Source organism: Procambarus clarkii, chromosome 10, assembly GCF_040958095.1.
Source record: "Procambarus clarkii isolate CNS0578487 chromosome 10, FALCON_Pclarkii_2.0, whole genome shotgun sequence".
NCBI classification, from domain to species: domain Eukaryota; kingdom Metazoa; phylum Arthropoda; class Malacostraca; order Decapoda; family Cambaridae; genus Procambarus; species Procambarus clarkii.
Genome location: NC_091159.1, coordinates 24,574,699 through 24,597,715, shown reverse-complemented (window position 1 = coordinate 24,597,715; position 23,017 = coordinate 24,574,699). Strand labels below are relative to the sequence as shown.

General features: G+C 39.7%; 1 protein-coding gene across 7 annotated transcripts in view; it reads left to right on the top strand.

Annotated features, from left to right (window-relative positions):
- eya (eya transcriptional coactivator and phosphatase 2) overlaps positions 1-10,730 on the top strand; it is a 288,120-nt gene extending 277,390 nt beyond the window's left edge. For all 7 annotated transcript variants that reach the window (XM_069321765.1, XM_069321764.1, XM_069321762.1 and 4 more), the window contains 3 exons: positions 737-973; positions 2,849-2,949; positions 6,718-10,730. In XM_069321765.1, coding sequence (XP_069177866.1) covers positions 737-973; positions 2,849-2,949; positions 6,718-6,798 — 419 coding nt within the window. In that variant the 3' untranslated portion in view covers positions 6,799-10,730. The remainder of the gene's footprint in view (positions 1-736; positions 974-2,848; positions 2,950-6,717) is intronic.
- Positions 10,731-23,017: the final 12,287 nt, after the last annotated feature.

The following is a 23,017-nucleotide window of genomic DNA, read 5'->3' as shown; positions in this document are numbered from 1 at the left end:
CTCTTATATGAAAAATTCATGCAGTTGAGGACATTGGCAAGATTTTCAAATAACCTCTTAGAGAACTCTAGGAGCTTGCTACTGGATAATTAAGTACATAATATACTGTAATAGTATTCGTCACTTAAGATTCACTCTACATTAACAGTGTAATTAATCTCAAAACATATTCAAGATATTCTGAAGTTAACCTTTCTCATTACAGATTAATTGAGTTAATAATATAGGTATAGTTAATAAAGGTATTGTGTGCCTGTGAACCATGCTTTAAATTAAAGTAAATATTTTTATTTTTCTGTTCGTTTTAATTATTTTTCATTAGTTATATCTCATGTTTCATAGCAATGTTGAAATTATTATGTGTTATACTCGGGATAAGGCTATTAATTAAATGATAGTCAAACTCTCAAGAAAGTGAATTAGTTGATTACAAAATAGCAATGAATGTTATTTCTTATCAATGTTTACGTAACTTTTTAGCTAATTTTGTCTGCTCCGTTATTTGCCCCCTTTTTTTTTACATTATTCAAGATATACTTTATTTGTGTAATATACACGTACTGTATACAGTATACAGTACTGTATACAGTACAATAAACTATTCATGCGCACACAAATCATAGTACAGTACACAGTATACAATATTCATATGAATATAGGTTTAATTGTCTTCAATTTTTCCTTTAGAAGTTAATATCTCAAGAATTCAAAATAAATAAAAAGTATTTCTCCAAAGGCCTGCTGGATCCCGAGAACAGAGAAAAATGGCACCGAGTCCGACAAGATATCGAGACGCTGACTGACAGTTGGTTGACGGAATCCATGAAATGCTTGCAGCTTATCGCCTCCAGACCCAACTGTGTGAATGTCCTGGTGACCACTACGCAGCTGGTGCCTGCCCTTGCCAAGGTCCTGCTCTATGGACTGGGGTCTGTCTTCCCCATAGAAAATATCTACTCTGCAACTAAAGTTGGTATGTTTAGCAATTGGGACTGAGAGCTATATATTATTTTTTTATGTTTTGCTTATATTGTGTGCACTATATGGGCTCCTGCCCTGAGTCTGCCATCAGTACACAATGTTTGAGCAAATCTTTTCTACACACAAATGTGTTATTTGGCAAAATAATCATTAAGTATCCTCAGTAGGGATACATTGAACTGTATTGATTTGAAACCAGAAACAATCATTTATAAACAAAAAATACAGAGTCCAGTCAAGACACAATCTACTCATAGAAGGAAAACATCATGTAAAGGATCTGGGAACAATGCTGTCAGGTGCCCAAATGTTTAGTGAGCATAACAAAGCAAATATAGTGTCAGCCAGGAAAATGATAGGATGAATTATGAGAACCTTCCAATCTAGGGATACCACTGTAGTGTTCCTACTTCTTGTATCACTTGTGCTTTTCCACCTAGAGTACTCACTTCCCTTTTCAAAGTAAGAGAGATTTATGAAGTGGAGGGAATACAGAGAACATGTATGGAATGCATCACACAATAAAGCACCGAAACTATTGAGACCATCTCAAAGGTCTCAATATGTTCTCTCTAGAGAGATGAGAGAGTTTACCTTGTTGTGATTCCGAGAATCAACAGCCCCGGGTTGCGGTCTCTGACCAGGCCTCCTGGTTGGTGGTCTGGTCAACCAGACTGTTGGAAGCAGCTGCTCACAGCATGATTTATGAATCACAATCTGGTCGATCAGGTATCCTTTGAAAGTATTTAATGACTTCTGTTCTGAACACCGTGAGAGGCCGGCCAGTTATGCCCCTTATGTGTAATTACCTAAATGTAATTACCTAAGTGTTGTTACAGAATAAGAGCTATGCTCATGGTGTCCCATTTTCCAAATATGACGCTTTGAAACTAATGATGGTTTTGGCATCCACCACCTGCTCACTGAACTTGTTGCAACTGTATACCACTCTGTTTGCATAGCTAGTGGGAGCATGTTGAAAAGTCTTGGGCCTTTGATGTTGATAGAGTTCTGTCTATACTGGAAGGCCAAGTCCCAAATTTGCACAGTAAAGTACCATAACAACATTGGAGTGAAAGATATGGAAGGAAATGTAGAATAGATGCAAAGATGAGTAGAGGTGCCATAGTTACAATCAAGGAACACTGTACAGTATGAACATCGTAAATCCAAAGCTAGCCAACAAGGCAACCAAGCGTTCATAGCGACGTCACTTTTTAATCCTTCGATGTTGGCTCTTCCTATCATTGTGAAGCAGAATTCACCAAACATGGGATTGTTCACCCACCAATAGGGAATGTGAGCTGGGATTAGACTGTCATGAGACAGGTTTTACCCCACTGTTAAACTGTGTCATTGTGACAGTAGTCCTGCTCAGTACAAGAGGAACGGCAGGTCTGGACAAATGGCTTCATTCTTGGGAGCTTCATACCATTCCGTACCATACTTCATACCATTTCAAGTCAAGCCTGTTTGATCTATCTCCTTCCTTTTCCTTCTTTTCTTCCTCTTCCCCCTTCACTTCCTGCAGTTTGTACTAATTATACTTGTACTCATTGCAGCTGCCTATTGCAACAGCCTGTACTCAATACTTTCATGAACTTATTATTCCCCGTGTGTGTGTGCATTGTATCACACTGTACCCTCATTGCACCCTGTGCTGATATTGTGTACTATGTACCAACCTCAAGCTAGTCTGTTTCTCAATCACTCATGTGATCAAACCATATCTTGTTAAACATATAAATCCAAGTATTCTACTTATATTTTGAGTGCAGATAATATTTGTATACTTCATAATTATTCACGTATTATTGTCATGTCAGCATTGATATTAATGTATGTTTTGTTTTTAATTCCTAAATAGGTAAAGAGAGTTGCTTTGAAAGAATTGCTTCACGGTTTGGAAGAAAACCTGTGTATGTTGTCGTTGGAGACGGGAGAGATGAGGAGATGGCTGCCAAACAAGTCAGTTTTAATATTATTTTTCTGTTTGTTGTTTAGATTTTAATAATTATAGTTGCTGGATGGAGGTTGCTTATCATTCCATTTTCTGTGTATCTTGAGGTTATCTTGAGATGATTTCGGGGCTTAGTGTCCCCGCGGCCCGGTCCTCAACCAGGCCTTCACCCCCAGGAAGCAGCCCGTGACAGCTGACTAACTCCCAGGTACCTATTTACTGCTAGGTAACAGGAGCATCAGGGTGAAAGAAACTCTGGCCATTGTTTCTCATCGGCGCCCGGGATCGAACCTGGGACCACAGGATCACGCATCCAGTGTTCTGTCCACTCAGCCACCGGCTCCCTGTATAACAATAGGGTAATAATAGTAATACTGTAATAAAAATAACATTCATATGTTGTACAGAAACAGTGGTTCATACATAGAGATGATAATTATACATACAAGGGGTGGAATACATAATAATAATAATAATAATAATAATAATTTTTATTTAGGTAATGTACATACATAAAGAGATTTTACAAAGTTTGTTGGCTTTAAAGATAGAGCTAGTACATACAATGCCTAAAGCCACTATTACGCAAAGCGTTTCGGGCAGGAAAAACATTAATGACTAAAGCTTAAAACTAATGGGTAAAAAGAATAAGGTGTGTTGAGTACAAATAAAAATAGAGGTAAAAGAGGGGGGAACATTGTTGAAAAAGCAGCACAAATACAATTACAAATTATTACAGAAAATTACATTCAAACAGCGTTGATTTGAAAAACAAAAAAAAACAAAAAACATACATGGGTTGACAACAGAGGGGTAAGGTGGGTTACAGGGAATTTATTAGGTATAGCTTCGTTTTTAACTTAAACTGGTTGAGAGAGGTACAGTCTTTAACATGGTTGGGAAGGTCATTCCACATTCTGGGCCCCTTGATTTGTAGAGCATTTCTGGTTTGATTAAGTCGTACTCTAGGAATATCAAAACTGTATTTATTTCTGGTGTGGTGCTCATGGGTTCTGTTACAACCTTCTATGAAGCTTTTGAGATCAGGATTGGCATTATAGTTTAGCGTTTTATATATGTATAATACACATGAGAGAATGTGCAGTGACTTAATGTCTAACATATTCAGGGATTTGAGTAAGGGTACCGAGTGATGTCTGGGGCCAGAATTGGATATTGTCCTAATAGCAGCTTTGTGTTGAGTAATTAGAGGACGTAAGTGATTTTGGGTAGTAGAGCCCCAAGCACAAATACCATAGTTGAGATATGGATAGATAAGGGAGTAATAGAGAGTCACCAGGGCAGGGCGTGGTACATAATATCTGATCTTAGAAAGAATGCCCACAGTTTTTGAAACTTTTTTTGATATGTTTAGAATGTGTCCCTGGAAATTCAGCTTGTGGTCAATGAGAATGCCAAGGAATTTGCCATCTAATTTGTTACAAATTTGAGTATTGTTTATTTTGAGATTTATTTGATTAGAGGATTTATTGCCAAACAGAATATAGAAAGTTTTGTCAATGTTAAGGGTGAGTTTGTTGGCAGTTAGCCACAGATGGACTTTATTAAGCTCGGTATTTACTGTGGCATTTAGAGCAAGGGGATCAGGACTGGAGTAAATGAAGGTTGTGTTGTCAGCAAATAGAATTGGTTTGAGGTGTTGGGAGGCATTTGGAAGGTCATTAATGTAGATGAGAAAGAGGAGAGGGCCAAGTATGCTGCCCTGGGGAACACCAATGTTGATGGGTAGGGTGGAAGAAATTGTATTATTCACAGAAACACATTGGAGCCTGTCAGTAAGGTAGGATTTGAGGTATTGTAGGGAGTGTCCTCTGACACCATAATGATGCAATTTAAGAAGAAGGTTTTGGTGGTTGACAGTATCGAAAGCTTTATGCAGGTCCACAAATAACCCAACAGGGAACTCATTTTTATCAAGAGCTGTATGAATCGAGTTAAGCATACTAATAAGTGCATCGTTAGTGCTTTTTTTGGGCCTGAAGCCATATTGGCAAGGGCTAAGTATATTGAGTTTGGCTAGATATGAGTAAAGCTGCTTATAGATTAGTTTTTCAAAAATTTTTGGCAAGTTTGGCAGGATTGATATAGGTCTGTAGTTGTTAACATCTGTGAGATCACCACATTTGTGGACAGGCGTTACTCTCGCTTTTTTTAGAATATCTGGAAAGGTTTGGAGTTCAAGTGACTTGTTGAAGAGCAAAGCAATAGCAGGGGCTAAAGATCTGGAGGCTTTTTTGTAGATTAAAGTTGGTATCTCCTCAAGGGCACCAGACTTGGTTTTAAGGGATTACATGGTATTATTACTGGCATACATTGATATTGGGTGCACTCAAAGAGTATTTTTTGTTATATATATATTTACATACACCAAAAAATCATATTAAGACATGGATATCAAATACAGTACTGATATTGTTTTAAGTACACAAGCACTATTGACACATTAAAGTAACATTGGTATTAGGACATTTGTAGCTTATTATGCTATAATACATAATATAATTTATACTTGAATTTACCTGAGGGTGACCATCTATTTAGTGGCCACAGCAGGGTCAGGAAGCTGGTGGCTTGTCAGAGGTCTCCCTCATTTTACCTCAGAATTTTTTTCCAACTGGATTTTGAACTGCAGTAATATCTTGACATTTACAGCTACAATGGGTAGGAGGTCCTGTGGGTTTATAACACTATGGGTGAAAAAGCATCTTCCGTTTTCTGTCCTACATTGTGGTTTGTTGAGCTTGAAGCTGTTGCCCCTTGGGTGTGTTACATGTGACCTTTTAAAGAAGTGGTCTGCATTAATTTCCTCCAATTTGCTCAGTATTTTAAGTAGGTGTTCTTATGCCTGAAAATACTGTGACTCCAAAATGTGTAACTAGGGAACACTTATTATAAAGAACATTGTCATACATTGCACAATGCATATAATAATAATAATAATAATAATAATAATAATAATAATAATTTATTTAGGAAAAGTACATACATAGTTGCAGAGTTACAGTACAAACATTCTGTTTGATTTAAGGATAGAGGTAGTACATACAATACCTAAAGCCACTAAGCCACTAGTACGCATAGCATTTCGGGCAAGGTGAGGTGGGGAAAAAACACTTAGACTAAAACTTAATAGTAATTGAGCTTAAAGTATAAATTGCATTGAAAGAAAAAAATAATAAAAGATAAAAAAAAGGGAGAACATGGTAGAAAATAGCCAATATACAAGTTGGTCAACAAACAGCATTTTTTTTTTTTTAATAATAGTAAGACATGGGTTGACATTAGAAGTAAGGTAGGCTACATGGAGTTAATTAGGTAGTACTTAGTTTTCATCTTAAACTGATTGAGAGAGGTACAGTCTTTGACATGATTGCGAAGGTCATTCCACATTCTGGGTCCCTTAATTTGTAGAGCATTCCTAGTTTGATTAAGTCGTACTCTTGGAATATCAAATAGGTATTTGTTTCTGGTGTGGTGCCCATGAGTTCTGTTACAACCTTCTTGGAAGCGTTGAAGGTCAGGAGTGACATTACAAGTTTTAAATGTATAGAGTACACAAGAGAGGATGTGCAGTGACTTAATATCTAACATATTCATATTAATATGTATTAGTTCATGCTGATCAAGGGTCTACTGTTTATCCATAAAACAAAGTGTTGCTTTACAAGTTATTAATACATTGGTGTACTGTATATTATATTTTTAATTTGCAAGACACTCATATTTTCTAATGCTGATATTTTTTTCCTTTACAGCTCGATTTTCCATTCTGGAGGATCCAAACGCATCACGATTTTGTCAATCTATACAAGGCTTTAAGTATTTGTGGCCTTTGAGTGCCCCTGAAGAGGCGACACTTCATTGCAGCTTTAGCATTCTTTCTTGTATTCTTCCCCACAAATAATTATCTTCAGTGACATTTAATAATCCTATTTTTATCTGTAATATTCATGAAGAGTTTTCAGCAAGTTCAAACTATTTCCAGCACTATAATTAAGACACTTTATTTTTTTATATCTTCATAGTCTTACTCTGGAATTATCAGTATTTTTACATATTCAAATACTGTACTCCCTTAGGTACATTCATCTTCAACAGTCTGATTACATAGTTACCTGTCCATGATTCTTAAAATTTTCTCACTATAACCTGATTCTGTAATAACTTTATGCTCATTTTATTAATTTTATATAATATCATCAATACACATGCTACATATCCCTTAAACTCTCATGGATACGTCTCAAGAAACTCGGAATTCAACTCTAGCGTGCCGCACTTCATCAGCAAAAGAAGAAAAAAGTGGAAGATGATGATTTCCAGGAAATGGCTCAAGGCCTCATGTATGGCGGTGGTGCTGCGGTAGAGACGAGTCATATTCACCTGCTCTCACTTATGGTCGAGTTTGATAAGAAGAGAAATTTATGTTATTGTGATTTGTTATCCTTGGTAAAAAAACAAATTACAAAATGCCAGCAGACTGTGCCAAATATAAATTAATGTTATACTGAATCCTGGTGGAAGTGAAATATTCTCACTGGAGCAGTTCTTAGACACTAAAAGTGAGTCTTCACTTTTTATAGTGAATCAGAGTGCTTTAGAACTGCATCGGTCATATTCTGTGTTTGTGAAACAGTGTGATGAAAATGTAAATGTGAACACTACTATGGCTCTAATGACAGTCAAGAATCACATTCAGTATCTATAGTGCTGTTGTGTAAATATACTGATGGTACCGATAAACAAGCAGAAATGATTGATGATGCTTTTGGTTATGATTCCAATATTAAGAATAGATTTCCACTAAAAATGCATTAGACAAAATTGAAAACCCTGAAAACTTGTTGTCTAGTAGACATATATGTTTGCTTTAAACATTCCCAAAATACATATTCACAAGGTATATATATTTCTCATTATGCTAACTCATTGTCATTGTATGAAAATTACAAGCACAGTAGAGTGTAGATATATTGTACAATATGTGGGATTAGGGTTGGGCAGTGTAAAACAGCCTCAAATTGTTTTTTGCCAGAACTTTGGATTGCAGATTGTACAGGAATGCAGTCATGTTTGGCAGTTTCTTATAAAAGCTTAAAGTCCCATACAGTGAAGGATTTTTCTGTGTAGAGCATTTGGTATCAGAAACTTTCTAGTGTCCTTAGTTGTGGCTTGTTTCAGTTGACTGTAGTACAGTATTGCACCGACCTCCCACATGAAGATGGTACCTTAGTGTGCCTGTGAAAGTCCTTTTATGTTGTAGTGCTGTTGTTGAACACTGTTTTGTATATATCTGCCTCTCCTACTCATTCAGAGTATGTCAGTTTGCCTGGCCTCATATGATACATGAGCCATAATGGCAAACTTAGAAAGCCTGTTAGGTAGTGATATTCCTGCTTTTGAAACAGTCTAGTTAAATGGTATAATAAGTAAGCAACGTTCCATTTATATAACCAGATGAATTATCCCTCATAGTAATGTTTGTACAAAATGTAAAGCATTAGATGATTGTCTTAATTTGCTTTGTACCTTAATATTTGTAGTGAATGTAGCATACAATTCTGGAATATATTACAGGCCTCTAAAACCCTTCAAACTATATATTTCTATCAAGTATGATGGAAATTACTCTCATACTGAAAAACAAGAAGGAATGATGAACTGCCAGGCCTATCATATATCCCAGTTTTCATTTAAGATATTGTGATAATGCTGTTAATTTTTATACATGCTTCACACACAATTTATTACAGTGGCTGACAGACATTATCTTTATTGTTCTTTTCACAGAATATTTAAGCTCATATTTGGACAATGTTCATTTGAGTTAAGTAAAATACAAGGAGCACCTGTTACCTTATCACTTATCTGAAACTTATGATTACTTATACTTAATACATTGACTGTAACAATTTAATTGTATATTTGGCTCCTAGGTATACATAAAAATATGATTTACTCTATTTATTCCAAATTATTCAGTAAGCTAAGAGCTTACTTAAGTAATGCGAATTAATCATTTCTTCCATGTAAGTTAAAATGTAGGGAAGTCAGAATCCTGCATCGGGTTGCCACAAAATCCAAGACCACATCAGCAATAAAGAGTACTGCTTTGCCAAACAGAACAGCATGCGTTGATAATGTTATCCAATTTACGTACGGCGTTCGGTAGGTGTCAGCGCTCTTACTTCCAGTAGTTCAATATTAGCGAATACTTAGTAGAGTTTATTTACACTCCAGGCACCTATGTTTTATTATTTCGAAATTTGTAGTTATTCATGCAGTTATATCTACGTACATACGTACTGTATTTCATTCTCACAAGATATTTTGATATTCCTTCACACTTTTCGTTCAACAAATTAAAGGCAGCATTCTGTTTGCCATAATGATTATGTCTTTCATATGTACTTCTCACCCTTTGTTATGATATCTATAAGTACAGTAGTTATGTTTGAAAAAACTGCTGTAGAATGAGAGGCAAGATCTGTGAATGTGAGTCTTTTTTTTTATTAATTTATTTATGTGTAAAATATATCAGAATTCAAAACTAAATACATTTCTGTGATTTAAGTTGGTGTATATATGATGCAGGAGTTGGTGAAGTTATGATATTTCTTGAGGGTGATTTTTGAGCTACACATGTGACAGAGTATGTGATACACTAAAAAGAAAATAAAGAGATATGTAAAGAGAAAGTCATTCAACTCGGAATCACAGATAATGTGTCTAATTTGTATTTCAGTGGAAGATATAGTTCTCTCCATTGTTGATAATGCCATATCAAGAGATGGACTCAGTAGATAAAAGAACATCACTAAAGTACAATGAATATACATGTATACCATGTGATGAATGTATCCAGTACTCTTTTTATAAACCTTTTAAATTCTTGTAGTATAAACTTTTCTCTATACTGTTTTACCATTGTGTGTGTGTGTGTATATATATATTATGTCTATATATACACACACACACATACATACACACACAATGTAATATTTGTTTAGTTCTTACAGTATATGTATATACACACACACACATCCATGTAAGAGAAATTTTGGAATAACCCCCAAGTGGATTTTAAACTTGCTATCCCAGTGATATTATGTTGCCCAGGATGGGCATAGATTGCCCAAGATTCCATGGATGAAGTATTACTGTAGTTAATCTCATTAACGTTCTGGTGGATTAAGATAACACTGTTCGACAACATGATGTCCTTATGCTAGTGGGTTGAAATACCACTCAGGTTATTCCAAAGTTTTAATAAATAATTATAATTTGTAACTTTTGAGTTGGAAAAAAGAATATTCTGGTACAGTATTGTGTATATCATTGTATGGGTGTGTAGTTTTATCTTTAACTGAGGCACATATATTGTCTGCAACAAAAAGCAGTGTAACTGAAAAAAAATGTTAGAGCAAATTCAATAACTTGTAAAGTAATTTTTGTTTTGTTAATATCCATATCAGATATATTGAAAATTTCTGTAATTAGTAAATAACATTACAGAAAACAGTTACTTTATTTGTTAAAAGTAGGTAGACTGCCTGTGTGAAAATTGTCAAGGTCACAAAATTATAACTTGCACTCTAGGTCACAAATGTGAAGTTAAGCACAACTCAAGAGTACGAATGTTTCGTTTAGTTGTATAAAGTGCAGGCAACATTTCCTGTTAATCTGTCTTCTGTCTGGACTTCCTTCAATATTTGTAACTCTTAATGTATGGTTACAAATATGTGAGTAATAAATTACTATACTTTTAGCTGCTTGATCTTATTTCTTCTTGTAACTACGGGTATAAATTTATACCTGTTTTCTATGAAAAATTTAAGGTCACAATATTGTACAGTTTTGTTGCAATGGGTGACTAAAATATTCAGCTGTTTTTTATGTACAGTATAGACAGTTGTGGAAATTGGCAGAACCATTCAGATTCCATGGATGTAGTGAAAATTTGAACCCAAATGCATTTTTTAAGTAATCGAGGATTCGTCTCGCTAGATAACACTGACATCTAAAAGATTTCTCACATCACTTGAAGAACGATTCATAGCTGAGCTTGCTAGCTTGGGTGCTACAGGGAAGGAGTATTGTAGAACACACAGCTTGCAAGGAAAGAGAGCATAAGAAGAACTTAACACACAGTGTGGTCTCTTCCTTAGGATAGCAGACTAGGGCACTCTTAATAGCTCTAAGCTTACATTTACACAATGCTGTATGTATCTTTTATTGCAGTATTATTTATGACTGTTTTTCTGCAGAAAGTTGTCGTTGACCAGAAATTCTACATGGTCTAGTAGATGGTTATATATATCTATAATTTTCTTAATAACTAATAAATTACAAGAAAAGTCATCAAATACAATATGCTGTAAAATCTCGCAGCAATGGCAAGGGCCTCTTGCTGACATGGCTACTCTATATATTCATCCCATAAAATAAAATGTGGCCGAGTACCCCATGACCTTTGGTATTTTTTAGTGTGCATTCTCCCGGTAATTTATTCCTATTTCCACCATTGTATATAGGTCATTATACTGTATATAAGACCAACTGACCTGCCATTTTAACTACAAAAATTTTTTTTCCAAGAATTTCTAATAAAAATACTAGCCGGGTCCAGCATATTTATTTGCTGATTGGAGAAGGTAAGGTAAGGTAATTATCAAAAGAAGGCACCAAACCGGGAAGGCTATGTAGCACCATCAAAGTGCGAAATAATCAGAGGGCGCTAAATATCACCAAGAATGCCAATACGAGAACAAAAACACATAAGGCGAACGATATCAAAAGTATCTGATTCACCTAGAATTCTATCGAGGGACAAGTGACCGCGAGGGACGGTCGGAAAGCAAGACACACGCTCGTCCTGGAAGTCAGGACATTCAACAAGGATATGCACAACTGTAAGAGGGACAACGCAATTCGGACAATAAGAAGCAGGGCGGCGCTCCAGTAAGTGACCGTGGGTTAAGCGAGTATGGCCAACCCGCAGCCGTGCCAAAGCAGTTTCCCACCGCCGGTTACAGTGGTAGGAGGAAGGCCACGGGGACGCACTACGTTTGAGAGTACGCAGCTTGTTACTAACCACAGAGGACCAACAACCCTGCCAACGGGCAAGGATGGAGGAATGAATAACAGGATAAAAGTCTGAACAAGGAATACTTTTATGGGAGATGGGACAAGAACGGATAGCTTCCTTAGCGGCAGCATCCGCACACTCATTGAAAGAAACACCAATATGGCTGGGAACCCAGCAAAATTCTACTGATTTAAATTTACTAGAAATAAGAAACAGCCAATGTTGAATCTCGATAACCACCGGATGGACAGGATTAAAGGACCCTAGAGCCATGAGGGCACTACGAGAGTCAACTACAACCACAAAGGAGGAATGAGAATGAGAAAGCAAGAGACGAAGAGCATAGAGAATAGCATAAAGTTCTGCCGTAAAGACGCTAGCCTCCGAAGGGAGGCGACACATATAAGTACGGTCAGGAAAAACAACAGAGTAGCCCACACCGTCCGCAGACTTAGACCCATCGGTGAAGATGGAAATAGAGTGGGAGTGCGAAGAAAAGTGCTCAAGGAAAAGGATTTCAGAATTGTAGGAGGGGTAAGGGCTTTAGTAATACAAGTCAAGGACGTACAAAACTTGGGAAGGGGGACTCTCCACGGAGGCAAGGAAGGAAAAACACGAGGAGAAACATTAGAAATATGAACAGAAAGAGAATCCTGTAAGCGAGATAACCGGACAGAAAGTGGGAGACGATGAAGGGGAACAGGAACTATAGGAGGAGGAAAAGTCAATGCACGACAGAGACGAGAGGAAGGATGTTAAAAGGACCGCGCAAGATAGCGAAGACAGTAGCGATCACGGCGGTCCTGAAGAGAGAGAATGCCAGTGTCAACATACAAACTGAGGACGAGAGTCAAACGAAAGGCACCAGAGCTGAGACACAACCCAGTATGGTGCAAAGCATCAAGATGGCGAAGAGTACAAGGAGAAGCAGAAGAGTATGCAGGGCAACCATAATTGAGTTTAGACAGGACGAGAGGAGTGCAAATAGAGGAGCGTGCGCCTATCCGCTCCCCAAGAAGTATGGGACAAAACCTTAAGGAGGTTAAGGGCCTTAGAGCATTCAACTCGGAGGTAAGAGATATGGGCTGACCAAGACAAACGAGTGTCAAAGACTAACCCCAAAAGCTTTGCGGAATCTCTGTACACAATGGGATGACCATAAAGCAACAAAGAGGGACGAAGAACGACATGCTTCCGAGTAAAAGTCATAGCACAAGTCTTAGACGCAGAGAACTTGAAGCCATGATCGGTGGCCCAAGACGATACGGCATCAATCGCAAGTTGAAGCCGCCGTTGAAGGAGAGGTGAATCATCACCCCAACAGCAAAGGGTAAGATCATCAACATAGAGAGCAGAGAAGACGCCAGAAGGAATAGAGGAAAAAAGACCGTTGAGGGCAACTAGAAAAAGAGTAGTGCTCAGAACACTACCCTGGGGCACACCCTCATACTGCTGAAAAGGGGCAGAGAGAGCAGTACCAAGCCGCACACGAAAGGAACGACGAGAGAGGAAGAGAGGGAGGTTCCCACGAAGGCCAAAAGAATGAAGTTGAGACAGAATATGATACCGCCAGGTAGTGTCGTAAGCATTTTCCAGGTCAAAAAGGACGGCAACAACGGAGGTCTTCGCAGCAAAAGCAGTACGAATATAAACCTCAAGTTCACCAAGACATCCGTTGTGCTGCGGCGCTTGCTAAAACCAAATTGAGAAGGGGAGAGGTGGTGATAGTGTTCTAAGAACCACATCAAACGAACGTTAACCATACGTTCAAAGAGCTCGCAGACACAACTCGTGAGGGCAATAGGGCGGAAGTCGGGGGATGACCCGAGAGACCCTGGTTTCCGAACAGGGAGGACAACAGCATCGAGCCAGTCTTCAGGGACTGACGACGACTCCCAGACCCGATTGTACAGACTCAGTAAATACTGAGACGTGAACAGAGATGGCGAAGCATTTCATAATGAATGCCATCGGAGCCCGCTGCCGTAGAACCACAAAGGGCTAGGGCAGATTGAAGCTCAGAGAGAGAGAAGGGATCATTATAGGGAAGGTGAAGATAAGTACTGTAACCAAGAAGAAGCACCTGACCCGAACTGGGTCTGCTAGAATAGTCGTGTCTGCTCTTCACTGGTTCTATTTTATGTAAATTTGGAAATCTGAATTGATCACTTTGGTTTCTCATTGAGGTAAGATCTTTTACTTTCCAGCATCTTTTAAACTTTTATCCAAGTTTCAGGTATGTTTGGATCATAGATTGGCGATGGTGTGGAAGGTGTGGTTGTCTGGTCACTGAGGATCATGCCCTGTTAAAGAAGATAACGAACAGGATATCTTATGGTTATCAATGCAATAATATCAATATAATAAATCTGAATCATGAAGTACTGGAAGTGGTTAATCAGTTTAAATTTCTTAGATGTTCTCTCTCTGGTGTACTCTAATGCTGTGCAATTAAATTTGATCAGAGGAGTTGCAGAATCTGTAGCTTATGCTGAGGGAGTGTAGCCTTATCAGAAATATGTTGGTACATGCTGATATTAACCCATCGTCCACCCCCAAGCAAAAGTAAAAAACAGACCATCGCCTGCATACCTCAGATCAACAAAAGTCATCCCAGATCCAAGTCAACTCTTATAAAGGGAATGACTGAGGATCCCAGGACTAACAGTGCAGTACTACTAACTAAGCGTGACAGGGTTGATCTCATTGAGACTTAAAACTCTGAAAAAATTGTTAGATATTAATCCAGAGCACTTCTTTAAAAGGGGTCAGATGTAACACATACAAGGGCCAACAACTTCAAGCTCAACAAGCCACAATATAGGACAGAAAATGGGAGATACTGCTTAACTCACCGAAGTTAAAATATGCCAAGACATTACTTCAGTTTAAAACTCGGCTGCCAAAAATTTCAAGAAATATAGAGGGGGTGGGGGGGGGGAATCTTTGATAAGGCACTGGCTTACTGTCCCTGCCGAGGCCACTAGAGATGATGGCTGTCAAGTAAATGAATTTGGGTAAATATGTAAACTTACGACATGAAACATTTACCTTGGTTGATATTCACTGTAACGCCTTTCTGAGAATAAAATGTTTACAAGAGTTAAATGGTACATGTATGGAACCACAAAGTTGTTTTTCTCTTGAAGGGCTCACTCCAGATGGGAGGGAAGAAAACTATTAGGGGAAAGTGCCAAGCCATTACGACTATATAGCACTAGGAAAGGGTCAGTACAAGGTTTGGGATGGAACAGGAGAAAGGAATGGTGCCCAACCACTTGGACGGTCGGGGATTGAACGCCGAACTGGGTGAAGCAAGACCGTCGCTCTACCGTCCAGCCCAAGTGGTTGGGGTCTATAAGAGTGGGAGTTTTAAATTTTTGGTTAAACTTATTTTGGCGAGTCATGAATGATGTAGCGACCGAGTAACCAATGATTGGTTAATTAAGAAATCTTGTACAAACCAGGTTTGTCAGTTTCAATTGTTTTTAAACATGAATGCCTTAGGCTAGGTTAGTATATACCTCTACAAAAATTAGAGTGACTACACAAAAATTAGGTTGAGGCACAATTTAACAACATAGGAGAATCCCAGCAAATATATAAATAAATAAATATACAAGCACTTTTATGATATACTTAAGAGCTATACTTTGAGGTCTGTAACTGTACCCAGAGTACTCCAATGAGTAGTAGTACAAAATGTTCCAGAAATAAATATGATCGGCTGTGGAACTGAACTGAAAAATTCAATTAGCTAAGCAAGTTACAGCACTGATAAGTGCTGTAACTTACAGAGTTTGTTACTACATACATTAACTGTCTATACACAATTTATCAGAGTTTAGCTTCATTAGTTTATTAGGATACCCATCCGGTGGGTAAGTGGCAGAACGGTTAGTCACGTAACAAGTTCAAGTATGGAACCCGAATGATCATTAAGCTTAGCAATATATATATTATATCAATATCAATATTATATATTCAGTATATTTATGGTGAACTAGTTACTACATACACAGATATGTATGGGAAATTGTAAAGCGCCTTTTTCCTGATACAAATAAACGAATCAACATCAACTCACCTAACTTGATTGTGGCTGATCTCTATTTTGAAGAAATACATATATGCATTGTTTTGCGTCCAGTAGTAAGCATTAAGTTTGGGAGTAAGCAGGAGTACGGTTGTAAAGAGTACTCCAGATGTGTAAACATTGTTGAAGAATTGGATGATACCTAATTCATTACTTATAGTGGAATCTAATCTAATCTTAGAAAAAATTAGGTTAATATTGTACAAAACACAACAAATATGCTTCATCATGCTGTCACTTAAGTGTAAATATTTAGAAATGAAGGGTTACCAAAATTGTGCTATTCAAATAGAGCTTTAACTTTATTTGTACATTGAAACTTTTGTGAAATTTGATAAATAAATAATCATATATAAACGTTAACCAACATGCTTGTTAAGTGGATAAGAGTGAGTACTATAACCAGTATTGTGTCCTGTGAGTACTTTTACTAGTGATCTATGGGTATTGACTCATGCAGGTAAGTGAAATTACATTTCCTAGATTTTGTAAAAAGACGATAAGCTAACAAGAACTTTCTCTGATAGCGGTAAAGGGAAGACCGATGTCCACAGAGGAAGTAGATAGGCTTTGGGTATTTTTTTTTATTTAGTAAGCTTTCCCTTCACTTTTGTCCCTCCCACCCTAGTAACCCCTTTGTCCCTGGGGTGTGAGCATTGTTGGCGTTGCTGATCTTATAGTATAAGCTTTTTATGCTATTTTTCTTACTCTTAGGATTAAGAGGAGCAATCAAATTAACGAAATTCATTGTAAAGAAACTAATGATTATTGAAGAGGAGGGAGAATAAAAGTCCACTAACAGGCTCACCATAGCCCGTGCTACTTGGAACTTTTTGTTCCAAGAAGCTAAAACAACAACACAACAGGGTTGTTGCACCATGACATGAGGGGGTAACTAGGGAGGGACAAAGGGGTAACTAGGGTAACTCATTAAAATGTCCTGTGCCCCAAAGAATGAGGTGATTTGGTAAAATGCTATGCCCAAGATTACTATCCGAGTGCCGGCGGTGGGGTGGTTCAAATAGCCTCGGCTATCACCTCATTTTGTCCGGTCGTGATGGTCAAGTGGATTAAGGCGTCTTGTACATACCAGTTGCGTGGCTCCTGGGAGTATGGGTTCGAGTCACTTCTGGGGTGTGAGTTTTCAGTTGCATATTGTCCTGGGGACCATTCAGGCTTGTTCGCATTTGTGTTCCTCACGTGTGCCCCAAAGAATGAGGTGATTTGGTAAAATGCTATGCCCAAGATTACTATCCGAGTGCCGGCGGTGGGGTGGTTCAAATAGCCTCGGCTATCACCTCATTTTGTCCGGTCGTGATGGTCAAGTGGATTAAGGCGTCTTGTACATACCAGTTGCGTGGCTCCTGGGAGTATGGGTTCGAGTCACTTCTGGGGTGTGAGTTTTCAGTTGCATATTGTCCTGGGGACCATTCAGGCTTGTTCGCATTTGTGTTCCTCACGTGTGCCCCAAAGAATGAGGTGATTTGGTAAAATGCTATGCCCAAGATTACTATCCGAGTGCCGGCGGTGGGGTGGTTCAAATAGCCTCGGCTATCACCTCATTTTGTCCGGTCGTGATGGTCAAGTGGATTAAGGCGTCTTGTACATACCAGTTGCGTGGCTCCTGGGAGTATGGGTTCGAGTCACTTCTGGGGTGTGAGTTTTCAGTTGCATATTGTCCTGGGGACCATTCAGGCTTGTTCGCATATATATATATATATATATATATATATATATACATATATATATATATATATATATATATATATATATATATATATATATATATATATATATATATATATATATATATATATATATATATGTCGTTAAATATGATCGCATTGTTGGCGTTGCTGATCTTATAGTATAAGCTTTTTATGCTATTTTTCTTACTCTTAGGATTAAGAGGAGCAATCAAATTAACGAAATTCATTGTAAAGAAACTAATGATTATTGAAGAGGAGGGAGAATAAAAGTCCACTAACAGGCTCACCATAGCCCGTGCTACTTGGAACTTTTTGTTCCAAGAAGCTAAAACAACAACACAACAGGGTTGTTGCACCATGACATGAGGGGGTAACTAGGGAGGGACAAAGGGGTAACTAGGGTAACTCATTAAAATGTCCTGTGCCCCAAAGAATGAGGTGATTTGGTAAAATGCTATGCCCAAGATTACTATCCGAGTGCCGGCGGTGGGGTGGTTCAAATAGCCTCGGCTATCACCTCATTTTGTCCGGTCGTGATGGTCAAGTGGATTAAGGCGTCTTGTACATACCAGTTGCGTGGCTCCTGGGAGTATGGGTTCGAGTCACTTCTGGGGTGTGAGTTTTCAGTTGCATATTGTCCTGGGGACCATTCAGGCTTGTTCGCATTTGTGTTTCTCACGTGTGCCCCAAAGAATGAGGTGATTTGGTAAAATGCTATGCCCAAGATTACTATCCGAGTGCCGGCGGTGGGGTGGTTCAAATAGCCTCGGCTATCACCTCATTTTGTCCGGTCGTGATGGTCAAGTGGATTAAGGCGTCTTGTACATACCAGTTGCGTGGCTCCTGGGAGTATGGGTTCGAGTCACTTCTGGGGTGTGAGTTTTCAGTTGCATATTGTCCTGGGGACCATTCAGGCTTGTTCGCATTTGTGTTCCTCACGTGTGCCCCAAAGAATGAGGTGATTTGGTAAAATGCTATGCCCAAGATTACTATCCGAGTGCCGGCGGTGGGGTGGTTCAAATAGCCTCGGCTATCACCTCATTTTGTCCGGTCGTGATGGTCAAGTGGATTAAGGCGTCTTGTACATACCAGTTGCGTGGCTCCTGGGAGTATGGGTTCGAGTCACTTCTGGGGTGTGAGTTTTCAGTTGCATATTGTCCTGGGGACCATTCAGGCTTGTTCGCATTTGTGTTCCTCACGTGTGCCCCAAAGAATGAGGTGATTTGGTAAAATGCTATGCCCAAGATTACTATCCGAGTGCCGGCGGTGGGGTGGTTCAAATAGCCTCGGCTATCACCTCATTTTGTCCGGTCGTGATGGTCAAGTGGATTAAGGCGTCTTGTACATACCAGTTGCGTGGCTCCTGGGAGTATGGGTTCGAGTCACTTCTGGGGTGTGAGTTTTCAGTTGCATATTGTCCTGGGGACCATTCAGGCTTGTTCGCATTTGTGTTCCTCACGTGTGCCCCAAAGAATGAGGTGATTTGGTAAAATGCTATGCCCAAGATTACTATCCGAGTGCCGGCGGTGGGGTGGTTCAAATAGCCTCGGCTATCACCTCATTTTGTCCGGTCGTGATGGTCAAGTGGATTAAGGCGTCTTGTACATACCAGTTGCGTGGCTCCTGGGAGTATGGGTTCGAGTCACTTCTGGGGTGTGAGTTTTCAGTTGCATATTGTCCTGGGGACCATTCAGGCTTGTTCGCATTTGTGTTCCTCACGTGTGCCCCAAAGAATGAGGTGATTTGGTAAAATGCTATGCCCAAGATTACTATCCGAGTGCCGGCGGTGGGGTGGTTCAAATAGCCTCGGCTATCACCTCATTTTGTCCGGTCGTGATGGTCAAGTGGATTAAGGCGTCTTGTACATACCAGTTGCGTGGCTCCTGGGAGTATGGGTTCGAGTCACTTCTGGGGTGTGAGTTTTCAGTTGCATATTGTCCTGGGGACCATTCAGGCTTGTTCGCATTTGTGTTCCTCACGTGTGCCCCAAAGAATGAGGTGATTTGGTAAAATGCTATGCCCAAGATTACTATCCGAGTGCCGGCGGTGGGGTGGTTCAAATAGCCTCGGCTATCACCTCATTTTGTCCGGTCGTGATGGTCAAGTGGATTAAGGCGTCTTGTACATACCAGTTGCGTGGCTCCTGGGAGTATGGGTTCGAGTCACTTCTGGGGTGTGAGTTTTCAGTTGCATATTGTCCTGGGGACCATTCAGGCTTGTTCGCATTTGTGTTCCTCACGTGTGCCCCAAAGAATGAGGTGATTTGGTAAAATGCTATGCCCAAGATTACTATCCGAGTGCCGGCGGTGGGGTGGTTCAAATAGCCTCGGCTATCACCTCATTTTGTCCGGTCGTGATGGTCAAGTGGATTAAGGCGTCTTGTACATACCAGTTGCGTGGCTCCTGGGAGTATGGGTTCGAGTCACTTCTGGGGTGTGAGTTTTCAGTTGCATATTGTCCTGGGGACCATTCAGGCTTGTTCGCATTTGTGTTCCTCACGTGTGCCCCAAAGAATGAGGTGATTTGGTAAAATGCCATGCCCAAGATTACTATCCGAGTGCCGGCGGTGGGGTGGTTCAAATAGCCTCGGCTATCACCTCATTTTGTCCGGTCGTGATGGTCAAGTGGATTAAGGCGTCTTGTACATACCAGTTGCGTGGCTCCTGGGAGTATGGGTTCGAGTCACTTCTGGGGTGTGAGTTTTCAGTTGCATATTGTCCTGGGGACCATTCAGGCTTGTTCGCATTTGTGTTCCTCACGTGTGCCCCAAAGAATGAGGTGATTTGGTAAAATGCTATGCCCAAGATTACTATCCGAGTGCCGGCGGTGGGGTGGTTCAAATAGCCTCGGCTATCTCCTCATTTTGTCCGGTCGTGATGGTCAAGTGGATTAAGGCGTCTTGTACATACCAGTTGCGTGGCTCCTGGGAGTATGGGTTCGAGTCACTTCTGGGGTGTGAGTTTTCAGTTGCATATTGTCCTGGGGACCATTCAGGCTTGTTCGCATTTGTGTTCCTCACGTGTGCCCCAAAGAATGAGGTGATTTGGTAAAATGCTATGCCCAAGATTACTATCCGAGTGCCGGCGGTGGGGTGGTTCAAATAGCCTCGGCTATCACCTCATTTTGTCCGGTCGTGATGGTCAAGTGGATTAAGGCGTCTTGTACATACCAGTTGCGTGGCTCCTGGGAGTATGGGTTCGAGTCACTTCTGGGGTGTGAGTTTTCAGTTGCATATTGTCCTGGGGACCATTCAGGCTTGTTCGCATTTGTGTTCCTCACGTGTGCCCCAAAGAATGAGGTGATTTGGTAAAATGCTATGCCCAAGATTACTATCCGAGTGCCGGCGGTGGGGTGGTTCAAATAGCCTCGGCTATCACCTCATTTTGTCCGGTCGTGATGGTCAAGTGGATTAAGGCGTCTTGTACATACCAGTTGCGTGGCTCCTGGGAGTATGGGTTCGAGTCACTTCTGGGGTGTGAGTTTTCAGTTGCATATTGTCCTGGGGACCATTCAGGCTTGTTCGCATTTGTGTTCCTCACGTGTGCCCCAAAGAATGAGGTGATTTGGTAAAATGCTATGCCCAAGATTACTATCCGAGTGCCGGCAGTGGGGTGGTTCAAATAGCCTCGGCTATCACCTCATTTTGTCCGGTCGTGATGGTCAAGTGGATTAAGGCGTCTTGTACATACCAGTTGCGTGGCTCCTGGGAGTATGGGTTCGAGTCACTTCTGGGGTGTGAGTTTTCAGTTGCATATTGTCCTGGGGACCATTCAGGCTTGTTCGCATTTGTGTTCCTCACGTGTGCCCCAAAGAATGAGGTGATTTGGTAAAATGCTATGCCCAAGATTACTATCCGAGTGCCGGCGGTCGGGTGGTTCAAATAGCCTCGGCTATCACCTCATTTTGTCCGGTCGTGATGGTCAAGTGGATTAAGGCGTCTTGTACATACCAGTTGCGTGGCTCCTGGGAGTATGGGTTCGAGTCACTTCTGGGGTGTGAGTTTTCAGTTGCATATTGTCCTGGGGACCATTCAGGCTTGTTCGCATTTGTGTTCCTCACGTGTGCCCCAAAGAATGAGGTGATTTGGTAAAATGCTATGCCCAAGATTACTATCCGAGTGCCGGCGGTGGGGTGGTTCAAATAGCCTCGGCTATCACCTCATTTTGTCCGGTCGTGATGGTCAAGTGGATTAAGGCGTCTTGTACATACCAGTAGCGTGGCTCCTGGGAGTATGGGTTCGAGTCACTTCTGGGGTGTGAGTTTTCAGTTATATATATATATATATATATATATATATATATATATATATATATATATATATATATATATATATATATATATATATATATATATATGTCGTACCTAGTAGCCAGAACGCACTTCTCTGCCTACTATGCAAGGCCCAATTTGCCTAATAGGCCAAGTTTTCATGAATTAATTGTTTTTCGACTACCTAACCTAACATAACTTTTTCGGCTACCTAACCTAACCTAACCTATAAAGATAGGTTAGGTTAGGTAGGGTTGGTTAGGTTCGATCATATACCTACGTTAATTTTAACTCCAATAAAAAAAATTGACCTCATACATAATGAAATGGGTAGCTTTATCATTTCATAAGAAAAAAATTAGAGAAAATATATTAATTCAGGAAAACTTGGCTTATTAGGCAAATCGGGCCTTGCATAGTAGGCTGAGAAGTGCGTTCTGGCTACTAGGTACGACATATATATATATATATATATATATATATATATATATATATATATATATATATATATATATATATATATATATATATATATATTTAATATATATTAAAAAACCATGTACTGTATCGCGGTACTTTTGGTTTCCCCAGTTTCAGGAATAGAACGCAAAACAATTTCGTGATTATCAGCCTGCCTGTTTTAGTGGACAGAGGCATCAGGTGTATGGAAATGTACCCGTACAAACGCCTCGTCCTGCGCGGGAATAAAAAACAATTTCAGTTGGTTAAATTGTAATAATTACAATTATAAACGCGATAAGATGCATAGGCTTCATTTAATAATGGGGGGGGGGTCATTTGTTTCACAAAGTGAGATAGTGGTTATAAGAGGTTGGAGATCTCAGTGATGGTAGTTGGCCAGGAAGGAGGAGCAGGTGATGGCATCACACACA